Source organism: Fringilla coelebs, assembly GCF_963513975.1.
Source record: "Fringilla coelebs genome assembly, chromosome: 3".
NCBI lineage: Eukaryota > Metazoa > Chordata > Aves > Passeriformes > Fringillidae > Fringilla > Fringilla coelebs.
In genome coordinates, this window is record NC_140030.1 from 105,241,708 (window position 1) to 105,262,980 (window position 21,273).

General features: G+C 55.9%; 2 protein-coding genes across 2 annotated transcripts; both read right to left on the bottom strand.

Annotated features, from left to right (window-relative positions):
* Positions 1–154: 154 nt before the first annotated feature.
* PEX6 (peroxisomal biogenesis factor 6) lies at positions 155–13,843 on the bottom strand (the record flags this gene model as incomplete). The annotated part of the gene is made up of 17 exons (XM_084203022.1): positions 155–748; positions 1,041–1,180; positions 2,595–2,672; positions 3,250–3,366; positions 4,158–4,266; positions 4,721–4,782; positions 4,883–5,088; positions 7,258–7,390; positions 7,478–7,554; positions 7,903–8,095; positions 8,238–8,446; positions 11,080–11,191; positions 11,268–11,404; positions 11,576–11,678; positions 12,348–12,431; positions 12,736–12,896; positions 12,977–13,843. 17 exons carry the CDS (start codon positions 13,841–13,843, stop codon positions 612–614), a joined length of 2,925 nt encoding a protein of 974 aa, XP_084059148.1. The 3' UTR covers positions 155–611.
* Positions 13,844–17,843: 4,000 nt separating this feature from the next.
* Positions 17,844–21,035, bottom strand: VSX1 (visual system homeobox 1; the record flags this gene model as incomplete). The annotated part of the gene is made up of 5 exons (XM_084202382.1): positions 17,844–18,112; positions 18,709–18,889; positions 19,857–19,980; positions 20,229–20,307; positions 20,666–21,035. 5 exons carry the CDS (start codon positions 21,033–21,035, stop codon positions 17,844–17,846), a joined length of 1,023 nt encoding a protein of 340 aa, XP_084058508.1.
* Positions 21,036–21,273: the final 238 nt, after the last annotated feature.

Consider the following 21,273-nt stretch of genomic DNA (forward strand, 5'->3'; position numbering starts at 1 on the left):
AGGTGTGCTCCCCTCTCGACCTGCAGGACAATGATTTCTCCGTACCACCCAGCCCACCCAAAAATTTGCAGGGACCTTCCTGATCCTACAGACACTATCAGAAGCAATAACTTGAGGTCAGGCAGTGAGCACCTAGTGCTAAAAAACTGTATTTATTCAAATACTATGTCACTGCCAGCTGGAGCAGCAATGCCCTGTGTCCTGCTGCCCCTCTGGCCAGCACCTCTCACTGAGGGCTGACGGCCCAACAAGCAGCTGCCTTCTGCCCTTCACTTGCTGCCAAACCAGGTGCAGTTTGAGCCTTGCTCCCCCACCAGTGAATGGCCTGTCAGCCATGGACACACCACTACACTGCCCACAGCTTTGTCCCTGCAAGGAAATCACCCTGCTACGTTCCCAGCAGCCACAATGCACCGCTGACACGTGAGGAACCCTCACAGAACCCACCACCCTGTTGCATGAGCAGAGCAGCACTTCCACCTGGCCTTGGCTTGGGAAACTGCACAGACACCATTTCTACCCAAGCTCAAAAGAAGGGGGCCCGGGAGGCATCAGAGGAGAGCAGGCCGTGCCTGTTTGTGCCTGTTCTACAGTCCCAGCTCTGCTGAGCATTAGGAGGCCGCAAACTTCTGCTGGATGAGTCTGTACCTGAGCAGCTCCTGCTCAGAGACTGATGGCTGCAACCTGGCAGCAGCCTGCAGAAAGTCTTCCATGGTAAGGATCAGAGCAGACTTCTCAGTATCCAGCCCTGCATGAGAGAAACAACATGGAAGGACTGAGAACAGGGACAGCTGGACACTCTCCAGCCATCAAAGGAAAAGCTGTGTCCCTCTCCTTCCCCCCGGGGCCCAGCACTGGAGGTGGAGATGACTACATCTGCAGAAACTGCCTGCCTGGCAATAACCCAGAGCCCAGCACTGTGGTCCCAAAGCTGCTGAGGATCTTCTCACACAGCCCAGCTACCAGCAGTGCTAACCCTCCTCTCTGCCCCTGTGCTGGGCTGCTCCAACAACTGGGACAGGTGAGGGCAGGGCTCCTACCTTCCTCAATCCACTCCACCTTGCGTTTGACAGCACACATCATGGCATCTGAACACAGGGCATAGATGTCTGCTCCTGTCAGCTGAGCTGGGCATTTTTCTAGGATGGTGGTGAGATTCACAGAAGGATCCAATTTAAACCTGCCAAGAGAGAAAAAGGGAAGTGTAAAGGCCAAGAAAAAACAGACCAGTGTGACTGGGCAGGAACAAGCAGAGTACCCCTGTTTAGCTGCTTCCAGAATGTGCTCTGCATGCTCAAGAAAAAAAAAAAAAGTTTGCTTTACTGTTTTTTTTTTCAACAGCCACCTCTCTTTGAAACACCCCTGCAGCAAGGTCCTCTCTCCTGCTAAGCAGGATCAAAGGAAACTTTGAATTACAGCACCACAGCACAGCATGGCCTGAGTTGGAAGGGATCTTAAAGATCCTCCAGTTCCAACTCCCCTGCCATAGGCAAGGACACCTTCCACTAGACAAGGATGCTCCAAGCCACATCTAGCCTGGGCTTTGAACACGTCCAGGGATGGGGCATCCACAACTTCTCTGGGCCTCTCTGGTTCCAGGCTAGGAAGCACAAAGGATGCAGGGAGTAGTCTTGGAGCCGTGGTACAGGATGAACTCTCTAGAACACCATCTGTTTATGCCACTGGTGTTTGACTTCTCACCTAGATAAATTAGGTGCTCCACATGCCTGGGAACAACCTACAGTCAGGGCTGGATGAGAACATGTTTAATGACAGAGTACAAACCACTGTAACACCAAACCACCCCATCAGAGCCATGCTGCAGACAGTGAGCCTCCTTCAGCATGACCAGCAGCTGCTGGAGGGCATGGTGACCAAGACACAGGGTGTAACAAGCTGCTTGCAGCCAACCCACACTCTCCCCTCTCCTACTAACTTACGGTGACAGGCAGAGGTGATCACAGCTATCCAGGACAGAGTCCCTGCAGAGGCAGTCAGTCACAGGCACTCTGCACCCCAATTGCAGGGCTTGCTCTTCTCCCTCCAGAGATGCTCTCAGGAGCTCAGAGCAGCTGGAAAAGCAGCTAAACCCTGCTGCTCAGCGATCCCACACAACCAGTGATTGGGAAGACACACAGATCACAGTATGAACACCCCTGAGCACCACAGGAGGAGAGCAATGAGTTGAATGGAGCAGCCTTCACACTTGGATTGGCAAACAGCAGGGGAAATTCTCTTGCAGGAATCAAATGGGAGCTTCCTGTCCTGCAGCTGCACTGCAGTCTTACTACACTATCAGGATCTGGCTGAGCTCCTTAAGAAGAGCACAGTGGCTGGAAAACTCTACCAACCCCTTCACTTGGACAGGCAGGCTGAGATCCACCCATCCTGTAGAAAAACCAGTCCCAGCTCAGCTTCTGGAAATTGCTCTGCCCTCCTGCCCTACCCACTGGCTGTGGCTCAGTGACCTCAGGTGCTCCCCAGGGCTCAGACATGAATCCAAGATGGAGCACGCTATGCATCAGCCCCAGGAGAGCTGAGACCTCCGGGAAGGCGGTGGGAGGAGGCTGCAGGAGGAGCACAGGGTCACTCACCTCCTGGTGACGGCGCTCAGCACCTGCAGCTGCGACTCCCGGTCCTCGCTGATGCCCACGTAGACCAGCTTGTCAAACCTGTCAGCAGAGAGAAGGCAGCTGGGAACAGGCCAAAGCAAACCTGCCACAAGCGCTCAGCCCTGTGCACCAGGAGCTACAGGACAGCTCCTTTTGCTGCCCAGTTTGTGGATGGTACAGAGCCTGAAGCAACCCATGTGCTGGAGGGCAGGGCTGCTCGGAGGGACAGCAGCAGGCTGGGGAAATGGACTGACAGGAACCAGCCAGGGTCCAACAACAGCAGATAGAAAGTGCTGCCCCAGGACAAGCAAGTCACAGGCTTGAGGAGTGGCTGGGGGGCAGCTGTGTAGAAAGGGCCCTGGGGCACCAACTCCTGCCATTGTTGGTGCAACAGCAGGTCCCTCATTGCCCTGCTGTGCCGCTGGGGCAGTAACCAGAGCGGTGGGGGCAACAAGCTGTGGTATCTTACACTGCTGCTACAGCCACAGGCACCAGCCCCCTCCTGGCTTCCTGTGAGCCAGGGGCCTTCACAAACAATCTCTGTAGAGGGAATGTGGTGGGGACACAGTCCTGCTCAGCACAGCCCGAGGAGCTCTGGGGAACCCCCTGGAGTGAGGCAGGGTAGGGTGTGACATACCTGCCCGGCCGTAGCAGAGCTGGGTCCAGGAGGTCCGGCCTGTTGGTGGCTCCAATGACAAACACCTCTCTGGTGGAATGAAGGCCATCAAGCTCTGCAAGGAGCTGCGAGACAACTCTGCAGGGAGCAAGACAGGATACTTAGAACCAGGCCTTGGAAAGTCACCCAGTGTCTCCCTCAGCCACCAATGAAAAAGAAAGAAGTGAGGCAGTGGCAGGTCCATTTCTCAGACTTCAGCTCCTATTTCTCTTTCCTGAAGAGCCCTTACACAGCCATCCAGACTTCTCCATCAGCACAGCCAGCAGGCACATGGGCTCACTGTAAAGCAGTCCAAATCCCAGACAGTCCTCCAGGATGGGGACTGCCAGCTTAGCAGAAGAGCAGAGGAGGCCTAGGAAAAATAACCCTGTTTCTGGGTATCTCTAAGCTGTACACATTTGCTTCTACCAGAAGCACCTGAAAGGTTTCCCACCACAGGGAAACAGCAGCTAATAGGAGGACAGAACAGCAGGGGTGTGAAGGATGACCTTGGAGAGGCCAAAGGGAGCACTTGGCAGCCACAGAGGCAGATGGAGGAGACTGTCTTAACCAAATGTTTGCACAACTAGCTTGGGCAATCGGGAACCTGAGGCAATGCAAACAGCAGTACTAATGCTCAGAGAGAAGAGACAGGCCATGCTGAGAGCCAAAGAGAGCAGAGAGGGGAAAAAACAGAGAAATAGAGGTGGAATGGACTATGTCTTTCAGGGCAAAAAACAGAGAAAGAGAGGTGGAATGGACTATGTCTTTCAGGGCACAAAACAGAGAAAGAGAGGTGGAATGGACTATGCCTTTCAGGGCAATCTCATGCACTGCCTGCAGCTGAGGCAGGAATCCTGCTCTGCCAAGGACACCTGATGCTCACTCACCTGTCCATGACACCCCCGGAATCTCCACTTCGCCCACGACTGGGGGCCAGGGAATCCAGTTCATCAAAGAAGATAATGCAGGGAGCAGCTGCCCTGGCTCTGGCAAACACTGTGAGGAGACAGCACAAAAGGTGAAAAAGAAATGGAGGAGCAGTCAACAGCAACAGCTACATTCCCAGCAGGGAAGAGGTGTGGATGGAAACCAGATGCCCACTGTATCACCACCACCAACTGCTCCTGCCTGGGTGTCTCAACAGAATGGGGACAGATAGCACTGAGCAGGATGGGCCCTGGGGCTCAGCTGTGTCTCTGAGGAGCTGCTGTCCCATCAGGAACACCAGGGACAGGAGCAACAGGAGCAGAGAGAGCAGGAGGGGAAGCTGTGGGGAGTAGGGAACGGACTGTAGGAGACAGCTGGGTCCAAGCCCTTGCTGGGAGCTGTGGGTGGGAGTTGGGAAGGGGGGTTTAAGCACTGCCTCTGTGCAGTTGGGAAGGGGGGTTTAAGCACCCTGCAGCACTACAGAAAAGCCCCAGGTGCCCAGGAGCAGGATGCAGGTCCTCACCATTGCGCACGTTCTCCTCGCTTTGCCCAACGTACATGTTGATGAGCTCCGGCCCCTTCACGCTGTGGGGCAGGGAGAAGAGGAAGCCAGTTAGAGGACACCCAGCCCCTGCCAGCAGGAACCCAGTCCCACTGTGTGAACCCCCCTCACATTTCTCCTCACCTAAGGAACGTCATGGTGCATGTTGTTGCCACAGCTTTTGCCAGCAAGGTCTTCCCTGTCCCTGGAGGCCCGTACAGCAGCAGACCGGAGCGGCACAGACCCAGTGACAGCAGCTCTGGGTGCTCCAAGGGCAACTGGATAGTGTCCAGGATCTCTTTCTTCACCTCCTGCAGCCCACCAACATCCTGCCAGGACACTGAGGGGATCTGCCAAGATAGGGAGAATCCTTGTCAGCACTGACTCCTGAGCCCCGAGCGTGCCTGGGCAGCTCCAGTATCCAGTATCCACATTTGCCCTCTTCTGAGCCTTGCAAGGGAGAACCAAACTGTACAAACACATCCCCAGGCACGCTGCACTCACAGAGTGCACTCCATCTCTAACCCTCCACTGCCCCTCAGATCATCTGTCAGCAAAAATACCCCAGGGAAGGTATCTGCCAAGGTTGCCTGCAGCTTTGAGGGGAGAGAGTCTTGCTGCAGGCAGCCTTTGGGCATAAGGGAAGGTAAGAATAAGAATTAAAAAAAAAAAAATTTGGATCTTGCAACTATGAGTGACTTGTGTTCAGGACACCTTGTCCCCCACAGGGGTGAGACTGTGCAAGGGCTTCACACCTTGCAGAAGGACAGAACCTGGGCTGCCAGGAGCTCTGTGATGGCAAGGAGGATGTGAGGGAGAGACATCCTGCAGGACAGTGCTTGGAGCACTCACTGCTCTCGGAAGGGGGGGATGCAAGAACAAAGTCCATGTATGCTCATGAGAAATAGATAGGGAGGGGGTCAGCTGCAGATATGTGAGGGGTCAGGGAGAACAGAGAGAAGACACCAAACCTGAGATGGGTGAGCCAAGGCCTCTTGGGTTATTTTGTGCTGAGCAAAACTATCCCAGAGCATGCTGCTGCTCTGCTTACCACTTTAGGAATAGCTGGAATGCCACAGCATGCATGGCATCCTCCTGAGAGTCAGAGCAGCTCTCCTGGGAAAGCTCCACACCTGCTGGCTATGGTGCCAGCACAAGTGCGGAGTTTAAAAATAGCTTAGGGCAAAATTCTTCCCCCTTCAGCCAATTTGCATCTCCTTCCTTCACTACTGGAAATGATGTTATTTTATTTCTTTAGCTGTCCACCAGGAAAATTAGGACAAACAAAACAAGGATTTTCAGAAAAAAAACCAACTTTTAAAGCAAAAGGTCACAGGCCCTTCTGCAGTGACAAGGAATGGAAGAGCTGCCCTCTCCTCTGCACTTCTGCTCATCCTCCCTTGCTAGAGAGAGCTCTACAGACACGAGCACAGGAGCTGGAAAACTGCAGCAAGGTTGTGTTCAGGGGAGCACACATTAAGTCTAAGACATGGTGCAGACACTGTTAACCAGAGGAGGTTTGGAATCAGTTCTCTCCAGAAGGCTCAGGCTGTAAGTGCAGACAAATGTGTGACTAACCAGAAAGTGCAGGCAGGGAACTGAAAGCAATGTTGAGAGTACCCAGGTCTGCTAATGGGCTTCCTGACCACAACCAATTACTAAGAAATCAATAGAGGAATGTAAAATACAAACAGAATTAACTGCCATTCACAGAGCTCAGTGCTGAGCATGCTCTGTGGTGATTTGTCTCACAGCAAACTTGGCGAACACCATAAAACAGAGCTCACTGCATGAATTAAGTGGGCAGCTGGGGAAGGTGCCAGAGGAACTGCTCCAAGGCCAAGGCTTCCTGTCCTGTGCTGAACTCAGCTGTTGGCACTCATGGGCATGGAAAAGGGGTTCTGATCGCTTTGCTTGGTCCTAACACCACATCACCCAGCCAAAGCAGTCACCCCAAATGCTGCTTCCCTGGGTGCCAAGCTGCCAGAGGCAGATCACACCCCTTCTGAGGGGCTGACTGCTGGTTTTCTCAGACTCTCCATGTCACTCTCCCTGAAGAAACCCCAAGTTCTTCAAACTGCCTGTCTGGCACAAAAGTCCATCCCGGCTCAAGCAGCATCTAAGGCCAGAGATCAAGTCTAAGGCTTATCACACCTGTGGAGAAACTCCCTCACCAGCTTGTGCCACAGCCCCTCTGTTCCCTCAGGCCAGGTGCCTGGGGAGATCTCAAGGAGGCAGCCTTTGCCCCCCAAGAGGCTGAGCTGCACACCTGGCACCCCTCCAGCACCACTGGTCTGCATTTAGCACTGCATGAGCTTCCCTGAAAAATTCCAAACCAAGAGGGTGAAAATTGATGGGGGAAAGTCCAGAGGACTGTTTCCCACTGAAAGCTGAGGGAACACATGGAAGGACAGAGCAGGAAGCAACGTGTCAGAACATAGCCCTGCAAGATCTGTGATGGGTATCTTGAGCCAAGAGCTCTGCAGAACCCATCCCCTCCCTGAGCCCCAACATCTCACCTTTGGGGCTCCCACTGCCTGCGAGTGGGCATCGTGCAACTGCTCCAGGGCAGCACTAAAATCCTCCTCGAGCACGGGGAACCCTGCAGTGCAAAAATCCCTCTCCACTTCTTCGCTCAGCCCACCTGGAAAACTGGTAAGGAAAGAAAGGGCAAGGAGTCAGACTCTGCCCCACTATTGGCTGCAGCCCCTGCCCTCCCCACCCTGCTGCCTGTGCTACCTCAAGGCCTGGATGCGGGTGCAAGCAGCCCGGCTGCTGTGGGACAGCAAGGCACAGAAATCTCCCAGCACAAATCCCTGTGAATGTGGAAACAAACAGCATCAGTTCAGTCCCTCTCCAGAGCTACACCTAGGCCATAAAAAGTATAGGGAAAAATTCCTTGCAGAGCTGTTCCTTGAGCAAGCTGTTCCTGCTTAAAGGCTCTAGCTTCATTTTTTTTTTTTATTAGCAGAGCTGAACATCAGCCAACACCTCTGCAAAAGGTGTGGACTAGAAATCTGCATTTAAAAGCTGATGTCTGAGCACCAGGATTAACCACTGGAGAAGTTGTCTGGGCTGTGGGAATTACCCCCTTTCTCCAAGGGGGAGATTGGCCCAGCACTCCCAGCCTGGCCATGCCCACATGCTGCTGTGGTTTTACTCACTGCAGTCCTGCGGGCCAGCTTGGACAGGCTCACTTCTTTGCCCAGAGGCAGGCTGGCAGTCAGCATGCTCAGCATCAACCTCCTCTGCTCCTCTGAAGGGGCTTCAATCTTCACCTCATGAAGGAAAGCAGTCTGCACATCTGTGGGAACATTCTGGGGCGTGCAAGTTGTGCCAATCACCAGGACAGGGTGGCTGTGGGGAGAAAGGGAACAGTGCATGGTCTCAGCTCTGTGGAAGCACCCTCTTACACTGCCATCACATATCCTAACTCACTCTCCCTTGGCAGAAGCAAACCATTACCTTGGATCGTACAGCAAACAAGCATGGTCCATACCTCAGTGCTGGCTCTGTGTCCAGGAGCAGCTGCCTCAGGGTAGCAATAACCCTGGCATCCTCTCCGAGCCCATCTCGCTCTCTGCCAAGCACCTCGATGTCTTTCAGCAGGAGCACACAGGGCTGGTACTGCTGGGCCTGGCTGAAGGCCACCTGCACTTTCTCCTCTGTGGCTGCACTGGTGTCACTGCACAAACTGACACAATCGACCTGCCAGGCACACAGACAAGGCAGTTGCAACATGCAAGGCTGGGGGACATAGGACAGCATTCCACAAAGCTTTACACAGGCAAGTCACGGCTCAGAGGAGACCAAACTTGGTGTTTCCCAATATTTCCTGAATATGACACTCAGGTCATATTCAAAAGAGGCACATTCTGGATGCCTTAGCATGGATAAATGGCTGTCTCTTGCTTCTCTGCAAGGGATGAGGTAGGCAGGAGGTCTTATCTGGAAAAGGTGAGGCAAAGGGACTAGAGAAATCGAGACAGTGGATATCACAGCTCAGCAACCTAAGCTGGAAGAGAGGTGAGAGCTGTGGAAGACAGGGAGAACAAAGTATGTTGTAGAACAGTGCACTAAGCAGAGGAGGAGGCCCAAGAAACTGCTCAACCAGTGCCAGTCAGGCTCAAAGTGCAGGAGGAAGGTAAAGGTGATGGGTGTTTGGGGGGAAGTCAGAGATGGCAAGAGGCCCAGACACTGTTTACAAAGCAAACACTTGCTGAAGTCATCCAAGGGAAGAGGTGAGTGGTGAGCCTTGAACAGCAGCCTGGGAACAGGCAGTGCTGCCTCCTGGTGCTGTGAGATTCTCCATGGAGACTCAAACCATTTCTGGGAATCCCTGAGTTTCATCCTCAGAAAAGGCAGCCTGAAGCAGGGAGAGCAGCTCCCTAAAGGGTAAGGACAGGGACACAGTGCAGAGGAACTCCTGTGCTCCATGTACTACAGAAAAAAAAAAGGAGTTAGGGTTGTGGCAGACCTCATGGCAGCAATATCTGTATGCAAGTACTGAAAGGCAGAGAGAAAGGACAAAAAATTGTTTATCATCAAGTGGTGGACATTAGAGCAGGAAAGAATTACTGTGTCCTGGTGGGATGGCAGACACAAGAGCCAGAGAAAGGGAAGAGAAGGTGGAATGGCACTGTAAGCACTGCAGTCAGTGAGAAAGGGAGGGGAGAGTGTAAAAGCTGGGGTAGGAGAATGAAATGGACAGAAACCATCTCTGTCTTTAACAGTAAGTGTGTTAGTCTTTAAAAGCAGCACACAACCCTGAAACCAGAGCTGTAGCCTTGCACACACACCCCACTAGAACCTGAGGCCACCTGACAGGACATGACAGAGACAGAGTGCTTCCAAGGACATCCTAAACATGGATCTAAGGGTCCTGTGAAATCCCTGCAATCTTGCACTGGATCCCAAGAGCTGTGGCACATCTTCAGAAAAGCCAGAGCTCAGCGCCACAAAGGATCATGCCCAGATGAGCTGCACAGCAGAAGGCCAAGGCACTGTCTACCTGCTCCACTGACCCAGTGTTACAGCTTTACTTGGAGAGAAAAGAACAGGAAAAGAGTTCACTCTCAAAATATCCACCAAAAGAAGGAGCAAGCCCACAATTTCCTTCCACAAAAAGAGGAATCTTCCGGCCCTATTCTTTCCATTTTTCTTCTTCTTCTTGCATGTCCTTTCAGAACTTCAGAAAGTCTCCTAGAAAAGTCACCATGTGACTTCCTCTCACTTTTGCAAAAGTGCCTCTACAGATTCAACAAAATGGAAGTGGGATAATCCCACACTGTCAGAGTGAACAAAAGAGGTATGCTGGAGGAAAACAGCAATTTTAACAAGTCAGTGAAGACTCTGTTGGTTCCCAGAGCCTTTTGTGTTGGACAGAGACAGGTGCTAGACCTCATTTTGGCCATCCAGGCACATAACATTCCCATCAAAAGGGCTTTTCCCAGTGTAACAGTAGATTTCTCATCCAAATACTCTCAGCTACACAGAGAAACATCTCCTTTAGCTTGCCTGCTCCCACTAGCTTCATCTGACAGTCACAGGCCTCATGCTGGCACAGAGAAAAGTAAACACCTTCCATGCTCTGCTGACCTCTCAAGCTCTTGTGAAAAATCTCTTCCAAAAAGATCTCGTCAAAACTTGCATCCCTTAATTCTTTATTTTTCAAGCTGAAGAATTTATTCAGCTTTTTCCCAAACAGAAACTGGTCTAGACCCCTGATCTTACCCAGTGTCCTTCTCCAAATTTTTCCAGTTCAGTTTTATGTTTTTGTGATGGGGAGACCAGAATATTCAATGCATGATATTCAATCTGTGTCAAGATGGATTTGAACAGCAACAGCACCCACTCTCAAGTTTGTTTCATAAAATGTGATCTTATTTTTTACACATATAGAGAGCAGAGCACAAGTTTTCATGGGGCCATTGACATAAAACCAAATTCTTAGTACTGACAGTCAGCTGGAACCATATCATATTCCACAAAAAAACCAACTCCAGTGAATTTTTTTCACCTGCCACTTCACTGCTCTTGGCAGGTGGTGGTGGTGAATGCGAACACAGTTACAGGGCAGCTGTTTTACATGCCAAGAGATTTTGAGACAGGTCTGGTACACGTGCTAGCATGAAAACCAAGGGCTGCTTTTCTTTTCCCTCTCAGCTAAAGATCTCAGCATCATTTGTGCCTCACTTGTCTGCATCTGCACATGGAAGCAGCTCGTGGACAGGCTCGTGCCATGGCTGCAGCAGGGCTGTTGGCAGGGCTGACTTAAAAAACATTTCCATAATCCTCAGCTGTTGTAAATCCACCAATCCACTGGCCCCAGGAGGAATTACCTTGAAGAGGTGGAGGTTGAGGCAGCTGCAGGCAGCTCTGACAGCCATCAGCTTCCCGCTGCCGCTCGGTCCCGACAGGAGCACGCTGCCCACCCCGCTCAGGGCGCTGGCCCTGCAACAGACAGGGAGGGGAGTTCTCCCTCTGGTCCCGCCTCTTCCAGGGCTCTCTCCAAGGAATTCTCACTCACCGACGGTGCAGGTGGGGCCGAAGAGCATCACAGAGCTGTTTCACCACGTCAGAAAGTCCCGCAGGAGACAAACTGCTCCAGAACTCACTGCTGTTATAGGCTGGGGCAGATGGCACAGTGCTATTTGTTGAACCCACCTGTGAGAAAGCAAAAACACCAACCAAGTAAAGACCGGGGCAAGTGACAAAATCTGTCCTGAAATGTCATTTTCCAACGGCAGGAGGCACTAGCCTCTACAGGTCCATTCATCATCCACAGTGCAAGCTCAGCCTCAGATCTCCTCCCTCTGCTCTCTACCAACATCTCACCAGATAGAGAGACGTGTTCTGGGTGTCCACCAGGTAACCCTCAGACTGCTCGCCTTCCACCATGCCTACAATCTTCTTCACCTTGAAATAAAGCTCCGGCCACCTAAGGAAAAAAAACAAGCACTCTGAAGTGCTTAGCCAAGATCTTTGAGGAAGGAACAATATAAATGTCAACAAGAAGACAACTGATAAGCACAGGCAAGCAGAGAAACTCTTGTCCTCTTACACAAGGATCAGCCAATGTGAAAGTTGGGAATGCCACTGGGAGCACCCTTATCCTGATAGAGAGGGGATGTTCTCCCCTTTAGCACAACTGTTGCAAAGCCACACGAGCAAAACCAAGAAAGGCAGAACTGGTGGCCAAGCAGAAAGTTAATCTAACATTAACTCCTAGGGCTTATATGCACAATTTGTTTTTTGTCACAAGTTAAGAAGCCCAGCTCCCACACTCTGCTTTGTTTATGTGGCTCTGACTGCCCTCAAGCCACCCTTTCCTCTTCACTCTTTATCCCCATCAGTTGCTCTACCTCTTTTTTTTCCTTTCTTCCCTTCCTGACTATTCAGATGAGCTAACAGAGACCTTCCTCTTAGCTTCAGCCCTCCATAACCCAGCAAAAACATTTCCCTCTTCCCAGTATATTAACAAAAAGATAAAATACTAAAATCCAGGGACAAATCAGAATGGAATAAACTGATTTCAAGAGAGTCAATGATGGAAAAGCATCTTTGCTCTTCTGGTACCAAGTAATAGAGCCCCAGTATGTTGACCTACCTTAGGAACTTGTCTGCATTTAGTTCTATAAACTCAGCATTTCCAAATGTTGGAACACACAGGATGTCTCCCTCTTGGACCAGCCTACGAAAAACCCAGAGAGTTTCACCAGTGAAAGAGAGTAAATCCTTCTGGTTGTGTGGCCTCCCTGCCCTGCATCACTTGTGTTTTTACAGAAAACATAGAGACTTGAAGATGACTTCCGAAGGACAGGACAAGAAGTGTTGTGTCCAAGCCGAGCATACTCCTGATAGGACAATGCAAGGAGATATTCTAAAACTTCACAGCACCCGCGCTGGGGGTGTCGATGTGCACATGCCCAGCGTGTGGCACAAGCAGACAGTGCATCTCATGAGTCTGCCCCGAGTGCCCACCCCGCACAGCTCACCGCGGCGTTTCGAAGTGCCTGTAGAGCACGCAGTCGTAGTTTCCCCGGGTGCTGTAGGCCGGCGAGCAGACGATCTGCAGGTGCAGCTCCTTGGCGAACGGGGGCACAGACAGCACGGACCGGCTGCCCTTCCCATCCGCGGCGCCGCTCCTTTCGTACCTCTGCGGAGGGCAGGGGGCGCACCGTGAGCCGCGGCTGCCGCGGGCCCGCTCGCTCCCCGGGCCGCCCGGCCTCGGCTCACCTGCAGCCGGAGCTGTGCGGGGGCGGCGGGGTCGCAGCCCAGGTTGAAGGCCAGGGCCGGGGCCAGCAGCGCGGTGCCGTCGGCCGGGCCGCGGCGGGCGGCCCGCGGGTACTCCCAGGGCGGCGGCCGAGCCAGCAGCGCCGCCAGGTGCTCCCGGTCCGTCCCCTCCGCGCCCACCCGCACCCACTCGCCCTGGAACAGCCCCAGCGCCAGCAGCCCGCGCCGGCTCACCCACACCTCCGCCCCGCCGCCGCCGCCCGCCCCGCCGGGCACCGCCCGCAGCCGCGGGCCGGCGGCGGCGGCGGCGAAGCGGGAGACGAGGGGCGGCGCGGCGGCTGCGGCGGCGGGGGGGCGGCCGCGGGCGGTGCCCGGCGGGGCGGGCGGCGGGGGGGCGAGGGCGGTGCGCGTCCCGCTGCCCAGCAACCCCTGGAGCGCCGGGCGCGCCTCCAGCACCAGCGGGCCCGGCCCGGGGCCCGGCCCCGGCAGCGCCTCGCCCCGCCGCGCCAGCACCGCGCCGCCCGCCAGCCTCCCCGCCCGCCCCGCCGCCCCCAGCAGCACCCAGGCGAGCGCCGGCGGGCGCCGCACGGGCCACACGGCCACCCTGCGGCCCGCCGCCAGCCCCAGCCGCCGCAGCAGCGCCCCGCGCAGCCAGAGCTCCGCGCCGCGCCGCCCGCCCGCCTCCAGCGCCACGGCGCTCAGCAGCACCGGCTGCGCCCCGCCGCGCCCCGCCGGCCGCACCGCCAGCACCAGCGCGCCGCCCCGCCCGCGCAGCGCCGCGCACAGCCCCGCCGGCGCCAGCAGCAGCGCCGTGGCCGGCGACAGCTCGGCCGGCGCCGCGTCCAGCGGACGCAGCACGGCCACCGCCATCGCGCCGGCGGCGCAGGCAGCGGGGGCGGACCGGGGTGGAGCGCGGTGCCCGCCCCGCCGAGGCCGCAGAGCGGCGGCGCGAGGCGGCCCCGGGCCGTGCTGGGGAGGTGCGCTCCGGCGCTCCTTGCGAGCCGTGCGGGCGGCAGCGACACCCGGTGACGGCGGGCCCGTCCTCCCCGGCTCCGGCAGTCTGCGGCCAGAGCCTGCGGAAGGTGGGACAGAGGGGCAAGGTGGCCAAAGAGGCGGGCGGGGATTTTGCTGTTCCGCCCCGCTCCGAGAGTCTCACGGCTGCACCGTGTGGGATCGAGGGAAACAGCACTCGGTGCCCTCGCCTGTGGCAGCCTTAGGAGATTTTGCGGGCTGGACACGTGCACGTGGTTTAAAAGAATGGACTTGTATTGGTGTTAGTGCTGAATTAACCTAGGAAATCATAGAATAGTCTTAGTTGGAAGGGACACATAGAATCATCAAAGCCTAGCTTCTGTCCCTGCACAGGACAAGCCCAGTCATCACAGAGAATGCCCGGGAGTATTGTTCAAACACGCACTGAATTCTGTCGGGCTTGGTGCTGTGACCGCTTCCCTGGGGAGCCTGCTCCAGTGCCCAACCATCCTCTGGGTGAAGGATCTTTTCCTAGTATCCAACCTAAACCTCCCCGATACAGTTTTAGAGCCATTCTGTCGGGTCCTGTCACTGGTCACCACAGACAGAAGATGAGCATCTGCCCCACTGCTTTAATCGTGCAGACTGCGATGGGGTCTCTCCTCAGTCTCCTCCAGGCTGAACAGACCAAGTGACCTCAGCTGCTCCTCACACGGCTTCCCCTCCGGACCCTTCACCATCGTCTTAGCCCTCCTTTGGAAGCTCTCTAATAATTTTAATGTCTGTTTTACATTGCAGTGCCCAAAATTGCCCCCAGAACTCGAGGTGAGGCCACCCCAGTGCAGAGCAGGGAGGAACGATGCCCTTCCTCATCCATCAGGCGATGCTGTGCCTGATGCACCCCAGGACAGGTCTGCCCGCACCTGAAGCAGTCTGGAGAAAGTCAGCGCCTCTGAGAGGCGCAGAGACCTCTCGTTGTACCAAGTGCTTGTCGGGGATGCAAGACGAGAGTCGTGAAACGCAAACCCCGCAGGATTCTTGAATTCTGCATCCACAGCAGACGCGGCCCCGCAGGGGTCTGTGGCAGTGAGGGGAAGGAGTGAGGCTTGCAGCTCCCTCTGGGCTCCGGGCAGCCTCCTCCTCTCCTTCTCGCCGTGTCCCATCGCCCCGCTCCACACGAGGGAGCGCGTACAAAGCGTTCGGACTCACTCCCTGAGCTCCCAGTCTGAAAATCCAACCTGCTGCTTGGGAGGATTGGCCAAAACAAGGTGACACAGGTGAAGGAAGAGACAAGAATTTTGACTCCATGTTTCAGAAGGCTGATTTATTTTCTTATGATACATATTATATTAAAACTATACTAAAAGACTAGAAGAAAGGATTTCATCAGAAGGCTAGCAAGGAAAAAGAATGGAATGATAATAAAATCTTGTGACTGCTCACAGCCTCAACACAGGTGGTCATCAAGTAAAAATAATTTCACCTGCTGGGCAAACAGTTCTCCAGATCACATTCCAAAGCAGCAAAACATGGAGAAGCTGAATCTTCTCAGCTTCTCAGGAGAAAAGATCCTAGCAAAAGGATTTTTCATAAAATATGTCTGCGACAATCTTCTGCTTGAGCAAGCCCAGCACTTGTGGCTGAGGGATGCCCAGGGCTCCTCACAAAGGGAAGCTCATGGCAGCAGGCCCTGATGTGGTCACCAGGGTGTCTGTGGGGTCTCACATGGGCAGCAGTGGCGGTGTGTGCAAGTGGCAGCCACTGCCCTACATCAGGGTCACGCTCTTGTCACTGGCCCAGGCCTGAACCAGCACTGGCTGAGCCATGGCTGGGTCTGGCTGCCACTGATCTCAGGATGGGTCAAACCTGAAGCAACAACAAGAATGTGCTGCCCTACTGCTATTGCTGCTCCAAGTAGTGACCCTGGAGGACAGTGGACACTTCCCTGCCAGGGTTAGTGCAGGCAGTGAACTGCTGAGTGACTCCCTGCTCCGAGGAGGGCACCGGACCCTGTCACCAGGAGCTGAGTCTGGGCAGTCACTGCCATCCGCCAGCGTCTGTACCCCGCAGTCACTTCCCAGCACGTGAAAAGTGCCTCGGACCAGTAGCCCTCCTCTTGGCTCCTCCTTCCCAGCTTATGGTGAGAGCTGGGATCCCACCAGGCACTACCAGGAGCGCACCCTGTGCGTGCTGGAACTACAGTGTCTCCCCTCGTAGCCCTCGTGGTGGTGACGTGCCTGCTCTCACAGCGCTGCAGCCAGCACAAGGCAAAGAGCCAGGCCATCTGCACGCAGGCAGACCAAAGGGAAAAAAAAAAAAGGATTGCAAGCATCCAGTGCCAGCGTGGCACAGCCCAAATAAAAGGTTTGCAGATGCTGCTCAGGCAGGATTAGGCCTCCAATGTGCTAAGTCTCGGCTCTCAGTGAGCCTAATTGCTGCTGCAATAAGCCCTGGCTGGTCCTTTCCTGAACCGTGCTCCCCACAGCCCCCCCCAGAAAACTTTTTTTTTTCCCTGCAAAGCTCGTTTTTTCCATGCATATGTTACCCCTCCCCCCAGCAGCCTGGTGGGGTCTGGCCAAGCAGAGGAGGGGAAAAGCAGGAAATCTGCACGTGCCACTCGCTGCTCTGCTCTTCCCAGGAACTGTCCCCCCTCTGTCCCCCTGTCCAGCACTGCCTGTAGCTGCATCTGTGAGAGCAGCCAGGCCCAGCAGCAGAGGCAGGAGCAGGTGGCAGCGTCAGTACCTGGCCACACGCCCCCTGAGCTGTGTTAAGACACTTTCCAAATTGGGATTACTCAGATTTTAATAAAACCTTTTGATAATTTTCCGTTATTTTTTGGCTGGTAGATGAAACTGGAGGTGTTCCAGGAGAGCTGTTGAGACATGTGCATGGGCCAGTTCAGCAACTGCCATGAGATGTGTCAAAGGAAGGTATAAATTGCGATACCGAGCATGAAAAACCAAAGATACGTCACAATTTTATTTATGGATGTGTAATAAATAAATGGTGGACAATACAGGAAGAGCCACATTCAAAAATCCAGATTACTAAAGTGCTTTTAGACATAAATATAGGGTGACCAAGAAACAGCTCTGACATTAACACTTTTTACAGACAATTACAAAATATCTTCTTATGTCACTTCACAAAATTGTTTCATTGCTCCAGGGTACTATGGCTTGCTTTTCAAAAAGGTCTGTTCTATCATGCATAGTGTGGCAAGTGACATTCAAGAGTGTACAAAATCATTGCATAAACAAAAACCTCCTTACCCCCTTCTCCCAAATACGAGTTAAGGAAGATACACAGTGTAAATCCAGTGATAAGGCTGCATTGGCAGGCTAGATCCTCAGGGAATATAAACCTGCCTGGCTGTCAGGTTACACCAGCTTGAGGATGAACCCTACCACGTTTAAAAACCCTGCTGCTCCTCGAGGTGGAAGATTTGTGTGCTCGGCATGGAAGGACTCACACCGGGGTGGAAGCGCTTGGAGAAGGCGTCTGTAAACTCCTGCACCATCCTTGCACCTGCGTGCTGGAGGAGGGAGCAACTCCCAGTGTGTTGCTCCTCTTTGTGCTTCTGGCTAGCTGGGGAAGTGGTCCCAGCACGGAGGGGAAGGAAGGGGGCTCCTCCCCAGCAGCAATCGGCGCTGACCACGATGCGCTCCCATCCTCGCGCTGCCCCTGGCCCCTCTGCCACCCTCCACCCTGGCTCTGCTGAGAAGTGAACAGCTTGAAAGTGAGGGGACGAGGGGGTGTGTGTGCCCAGTTTTAAAATGCCCTGAATTCAGAAAAAAGTTCCGTTTTTTAAGGAAAAAAATATATATCAATAAATCAATAAATAGAATGGTGTCGCCAGGACGCCGTGAGGTCTGGCCTCCTCCGGGGCAGCCCGGGCTCAGTGGTCCCTGTCGTTCTGCTCTGTGGGGGGGTCCCCGTTGATGTACTGCCTCAGCACACCCCTCTTCTCGTGCTTGGCTGTCCTGGAGAGGTCGATGGCCGTGTCCTCCGAGTCTTTTGCAGGCCCAAGCTTGTCGGAGCCCTTCTGGGAGCTGGCCTGCGTCCCTTTGAGTTCCTCCTCCTCCTCCTGCTCCATGCGCCAGCCATCTGCCAGCTTCTCTTGGCTCTCTGCCTTCCTGCTTACCTCCATGGACTTTTTGTGCATACCTTGCAGAGGGGAGAGAGCAAAGCCAAGGGCACTGGTTGCTTATTTCTGCTTGGGACGGCTCAGAATCACCTCCTGAATTACTGCTGCTTCCCACAGTTCTTGCCTACATCCCAAGGAAAGCTCTCTCTAACTACCAGCCTTTCCTGACCCAGAGCCCTGCCACCTGCTCTCTGCAGCCCGAGGGGATGGCCCGTGGCAAAATTAGTCTGTACCTTGCCTGTAGCAGGGAAGGCTTACAGGGAGAGGTGTGCTGTAACAACCCATTCCAACTGGATTTTGACTGTGTATGAGCAGAGGATAGCTCTGAGGTATCTTCAGTTTAGGGGCAGGTGGTGGTGATGCCTTCTTAGATGCCTTGCAACTCCCATGCTGCCTGAGTGATTCCCACCCACGTGCAGGCACCTGTCTGACACGGCAGTAAAAGGTTTTTTCCTTTCCCTAGCTGTTCTTTGCAAGAAGGAAGTGGAAAACTGGGGGCACTTGGCAGCCTGCGTACAGCTCAGGGCCAGGGAAGCCGCATGCCTTTCTGGAAAAGGGCAAGGGCAGCCATATGAAAGAAGAATCTGAGCCCTGATCCTCCCAAGTTCCCACTCACCCAGCAGCCACGGGGCGCAGGATCCCACCAGGCCGCTCTTGGCGGAGTTGAGGATGGACTCGGGCAGGGGGATGGAATGCCTCACCATGGCCCCGTAGAGGCCGTACTCGGCCATCACGCTGCTCCGGCCCCAGCACTTCTCCCGCTTCCGCCACTTGGCTCTTCGGTTCTGAAACCAAACCTTCAGGGGTAACAGCCAGGAGAGCACAGAGGGGTGGGGTTGGGGAGGAGACAGCCCCCGAGGCCGGGTGTCCGTGGGGAGCGGGGGAATGTCCATCCAGGGCCAAGTCAGCCGTGGGGGTGCGTGGAGGGGTCGGGTGTGCAGACACGGGGTGTGGCACCGGGGGGCAGCCAGGGCGGCGTGTGGGGAGGGGTGTGAGGGAGGGCACACACGTGGGTGTCAGAGAGGGGAGGGAGGGGGGGAGAGGGAGCACACGTTAACACGAGGCTGATCGTGACATAGGAGGGTGATCCCAGCCAAAGTCACCCGACGCTGCTCCGCCTGCCCGCAGGGCCTCCCTGCCTGATCCACAAAGCACCAACCTCTCCAGAAAAAGGGTCTGATCCACAAAGCACCAACCTCTCCAGAAAAAGGGTCTGATCCACAAAGCACCAACCTCTCCAGAAAAGGGGCTCCATAATGCAGTGACCAATGATGACAGAAGGTGCTCGGGTCCCTCTTCCCACCCCACTCCTCTATTTGAAGGTTCAAGGGAGTAGATATAACCAGGTTGCTGCCCAGACCACCACCTCATTTTAAGCCACTGAGCTGTTCAATAGGGGAGCAGGATCAGGCCCTAAAATGCCACATGTCCCTCAAAGGGGCAAGCTAGTGAGGCAGCTCCTGTGTCACAGCCTGGCCCAGCAGCTCCAAATTGCTCCCAGCTCCTGCCTGAGTGGGAGGACAGAGCCAAGTTGCCAGCAATGAGCAACTGCTGGGGCCAGCTCAGTGCCCTGGTTCTGCATGTCCATTTGGAGCCTGTTCGATTATAGCAGGCAGAAGCTGAGCCTCCCGCCAGGCACCCTCCAGCGTTTCAGTGCCACCACGTTCCCACCACCTGCACCCACTGCCACAGAGCAGAGGAGACGGCCGGGTGCTGGCAGCCCGCAGACTCCTCGGAAGAGAGGGGACCGCCGCAGCCACCTACCTGTATCCTGTCCTCCGGCAGCTCCGTCTTCACCGCCAGCATCTCCCGGGCATAGACGTCGGGGTAGTGCGCTTCATTGAAAGCTTTCTCCAGCTCCTCCAGCTGGTGAGCTGTGAATACGGTCCTGCCGAGAGGAGAGAGCATGTTGTCACACCGTCCGGACCAAGAGCGAGGCTGGCAGCCCCCACGCTGAGGTTTTCCTCTGGAAAATCCTCCCTCCACCCCAGCTGCAGCCCTCCTCTTTCCTCCTTCTCCTCCCTTTATCCCCCTTGGGGATACCGACCGCCACAGCCCGCGGAGAAGAGGAACAGCGAGAGGACGGTGGCAGCAGCGAGGAGGTGAGAAGGGGGACAGCCAGGCTCCCGGCGCTACCTGTGCCGGCGTTTCTTCCTCTTGATCTGGGAGGTGGACATCTTCAGGTCGCTGGCGTCCCCAGACAGGCTGTCCTCATCTGGCAGCAGCATGCGGGAGGGGAAGAGTCACGTTCCCGTCGAGAGCGGGGCAACCGAACGCAGCTCCCCAAGCACGGTTCCAGCCGCCCGCGGGGAGCGGGCCCGGGATCGGAGGGGTTCCCTCCCACAGCTGAGCCCGCGGTGCCGCACCGGTGATGCCATCCCGGGGCAGGGGTTGGGAGCCCGCATTGCCGGAGGGTCAAAGGCTCGGCATCCCGGCAGGACGGGCAGCACCGGAGCCGCACCGGCGGGAGGATGCCGGCCGCGGCCGCAGGTGCGAGGCAGCACCGGCAGCGGCTCGGGACGGGGGTCCCCGTGCGCGCCTGAGCGGCCACCCTCGACCCCGACCCCGCTCACCGGAGATGTTCTCCTTGTGGCGGCGGGCGGCGGGAGGCGGCCCGGGAGGCGGGCGGGGGCCGCGGGCTGGCAGGAGCGGCAGCGGGGCGGGCAGCAGGCACGGGGCGCCCGGCCCCCCCAGGCTGCACAGCAGCCCCAGCCCCAGCCCCAGCGCTCCGCCGCCCTCGTAGCCACCGGCGGTGGCGGCCGGGGGGGGCCCGGGGGGCGGCTGCAGCTCGGCTTCCAGCCCCAGCAGGTCGGTGATGGCGAAGCCCTTGGCCCGCAGCCCCGCGCCTCCCGGCCGCGCCGCCGCGCCGGGTGTCACCGGTACGGGCACCGCCACCGGCCCCGCCGCCGCACGTCCCCCCGACGGCTCCGCCCGGCCCGGCATCGCCGCCGCCGCCGCCTGGCCCGGCCACCACCGCCCGCCGCCCTTTTTATCGTCCCGCCGCCGGTCCCGGCTCCAATCACACTCCAGACCGGCGGGGGGGACGCTCCCAATCCCCGGATTAACAGCCTCGGTCACCCCTCCCGCCCGCACGGGTCCCGCGCCCCTCCCCCGGCCCTCCCAGGCCACCGCCCGGCCCCCCGCCGCCCCCTCTCGCCGTCCCTCCCTCCGTTCCCCTCGC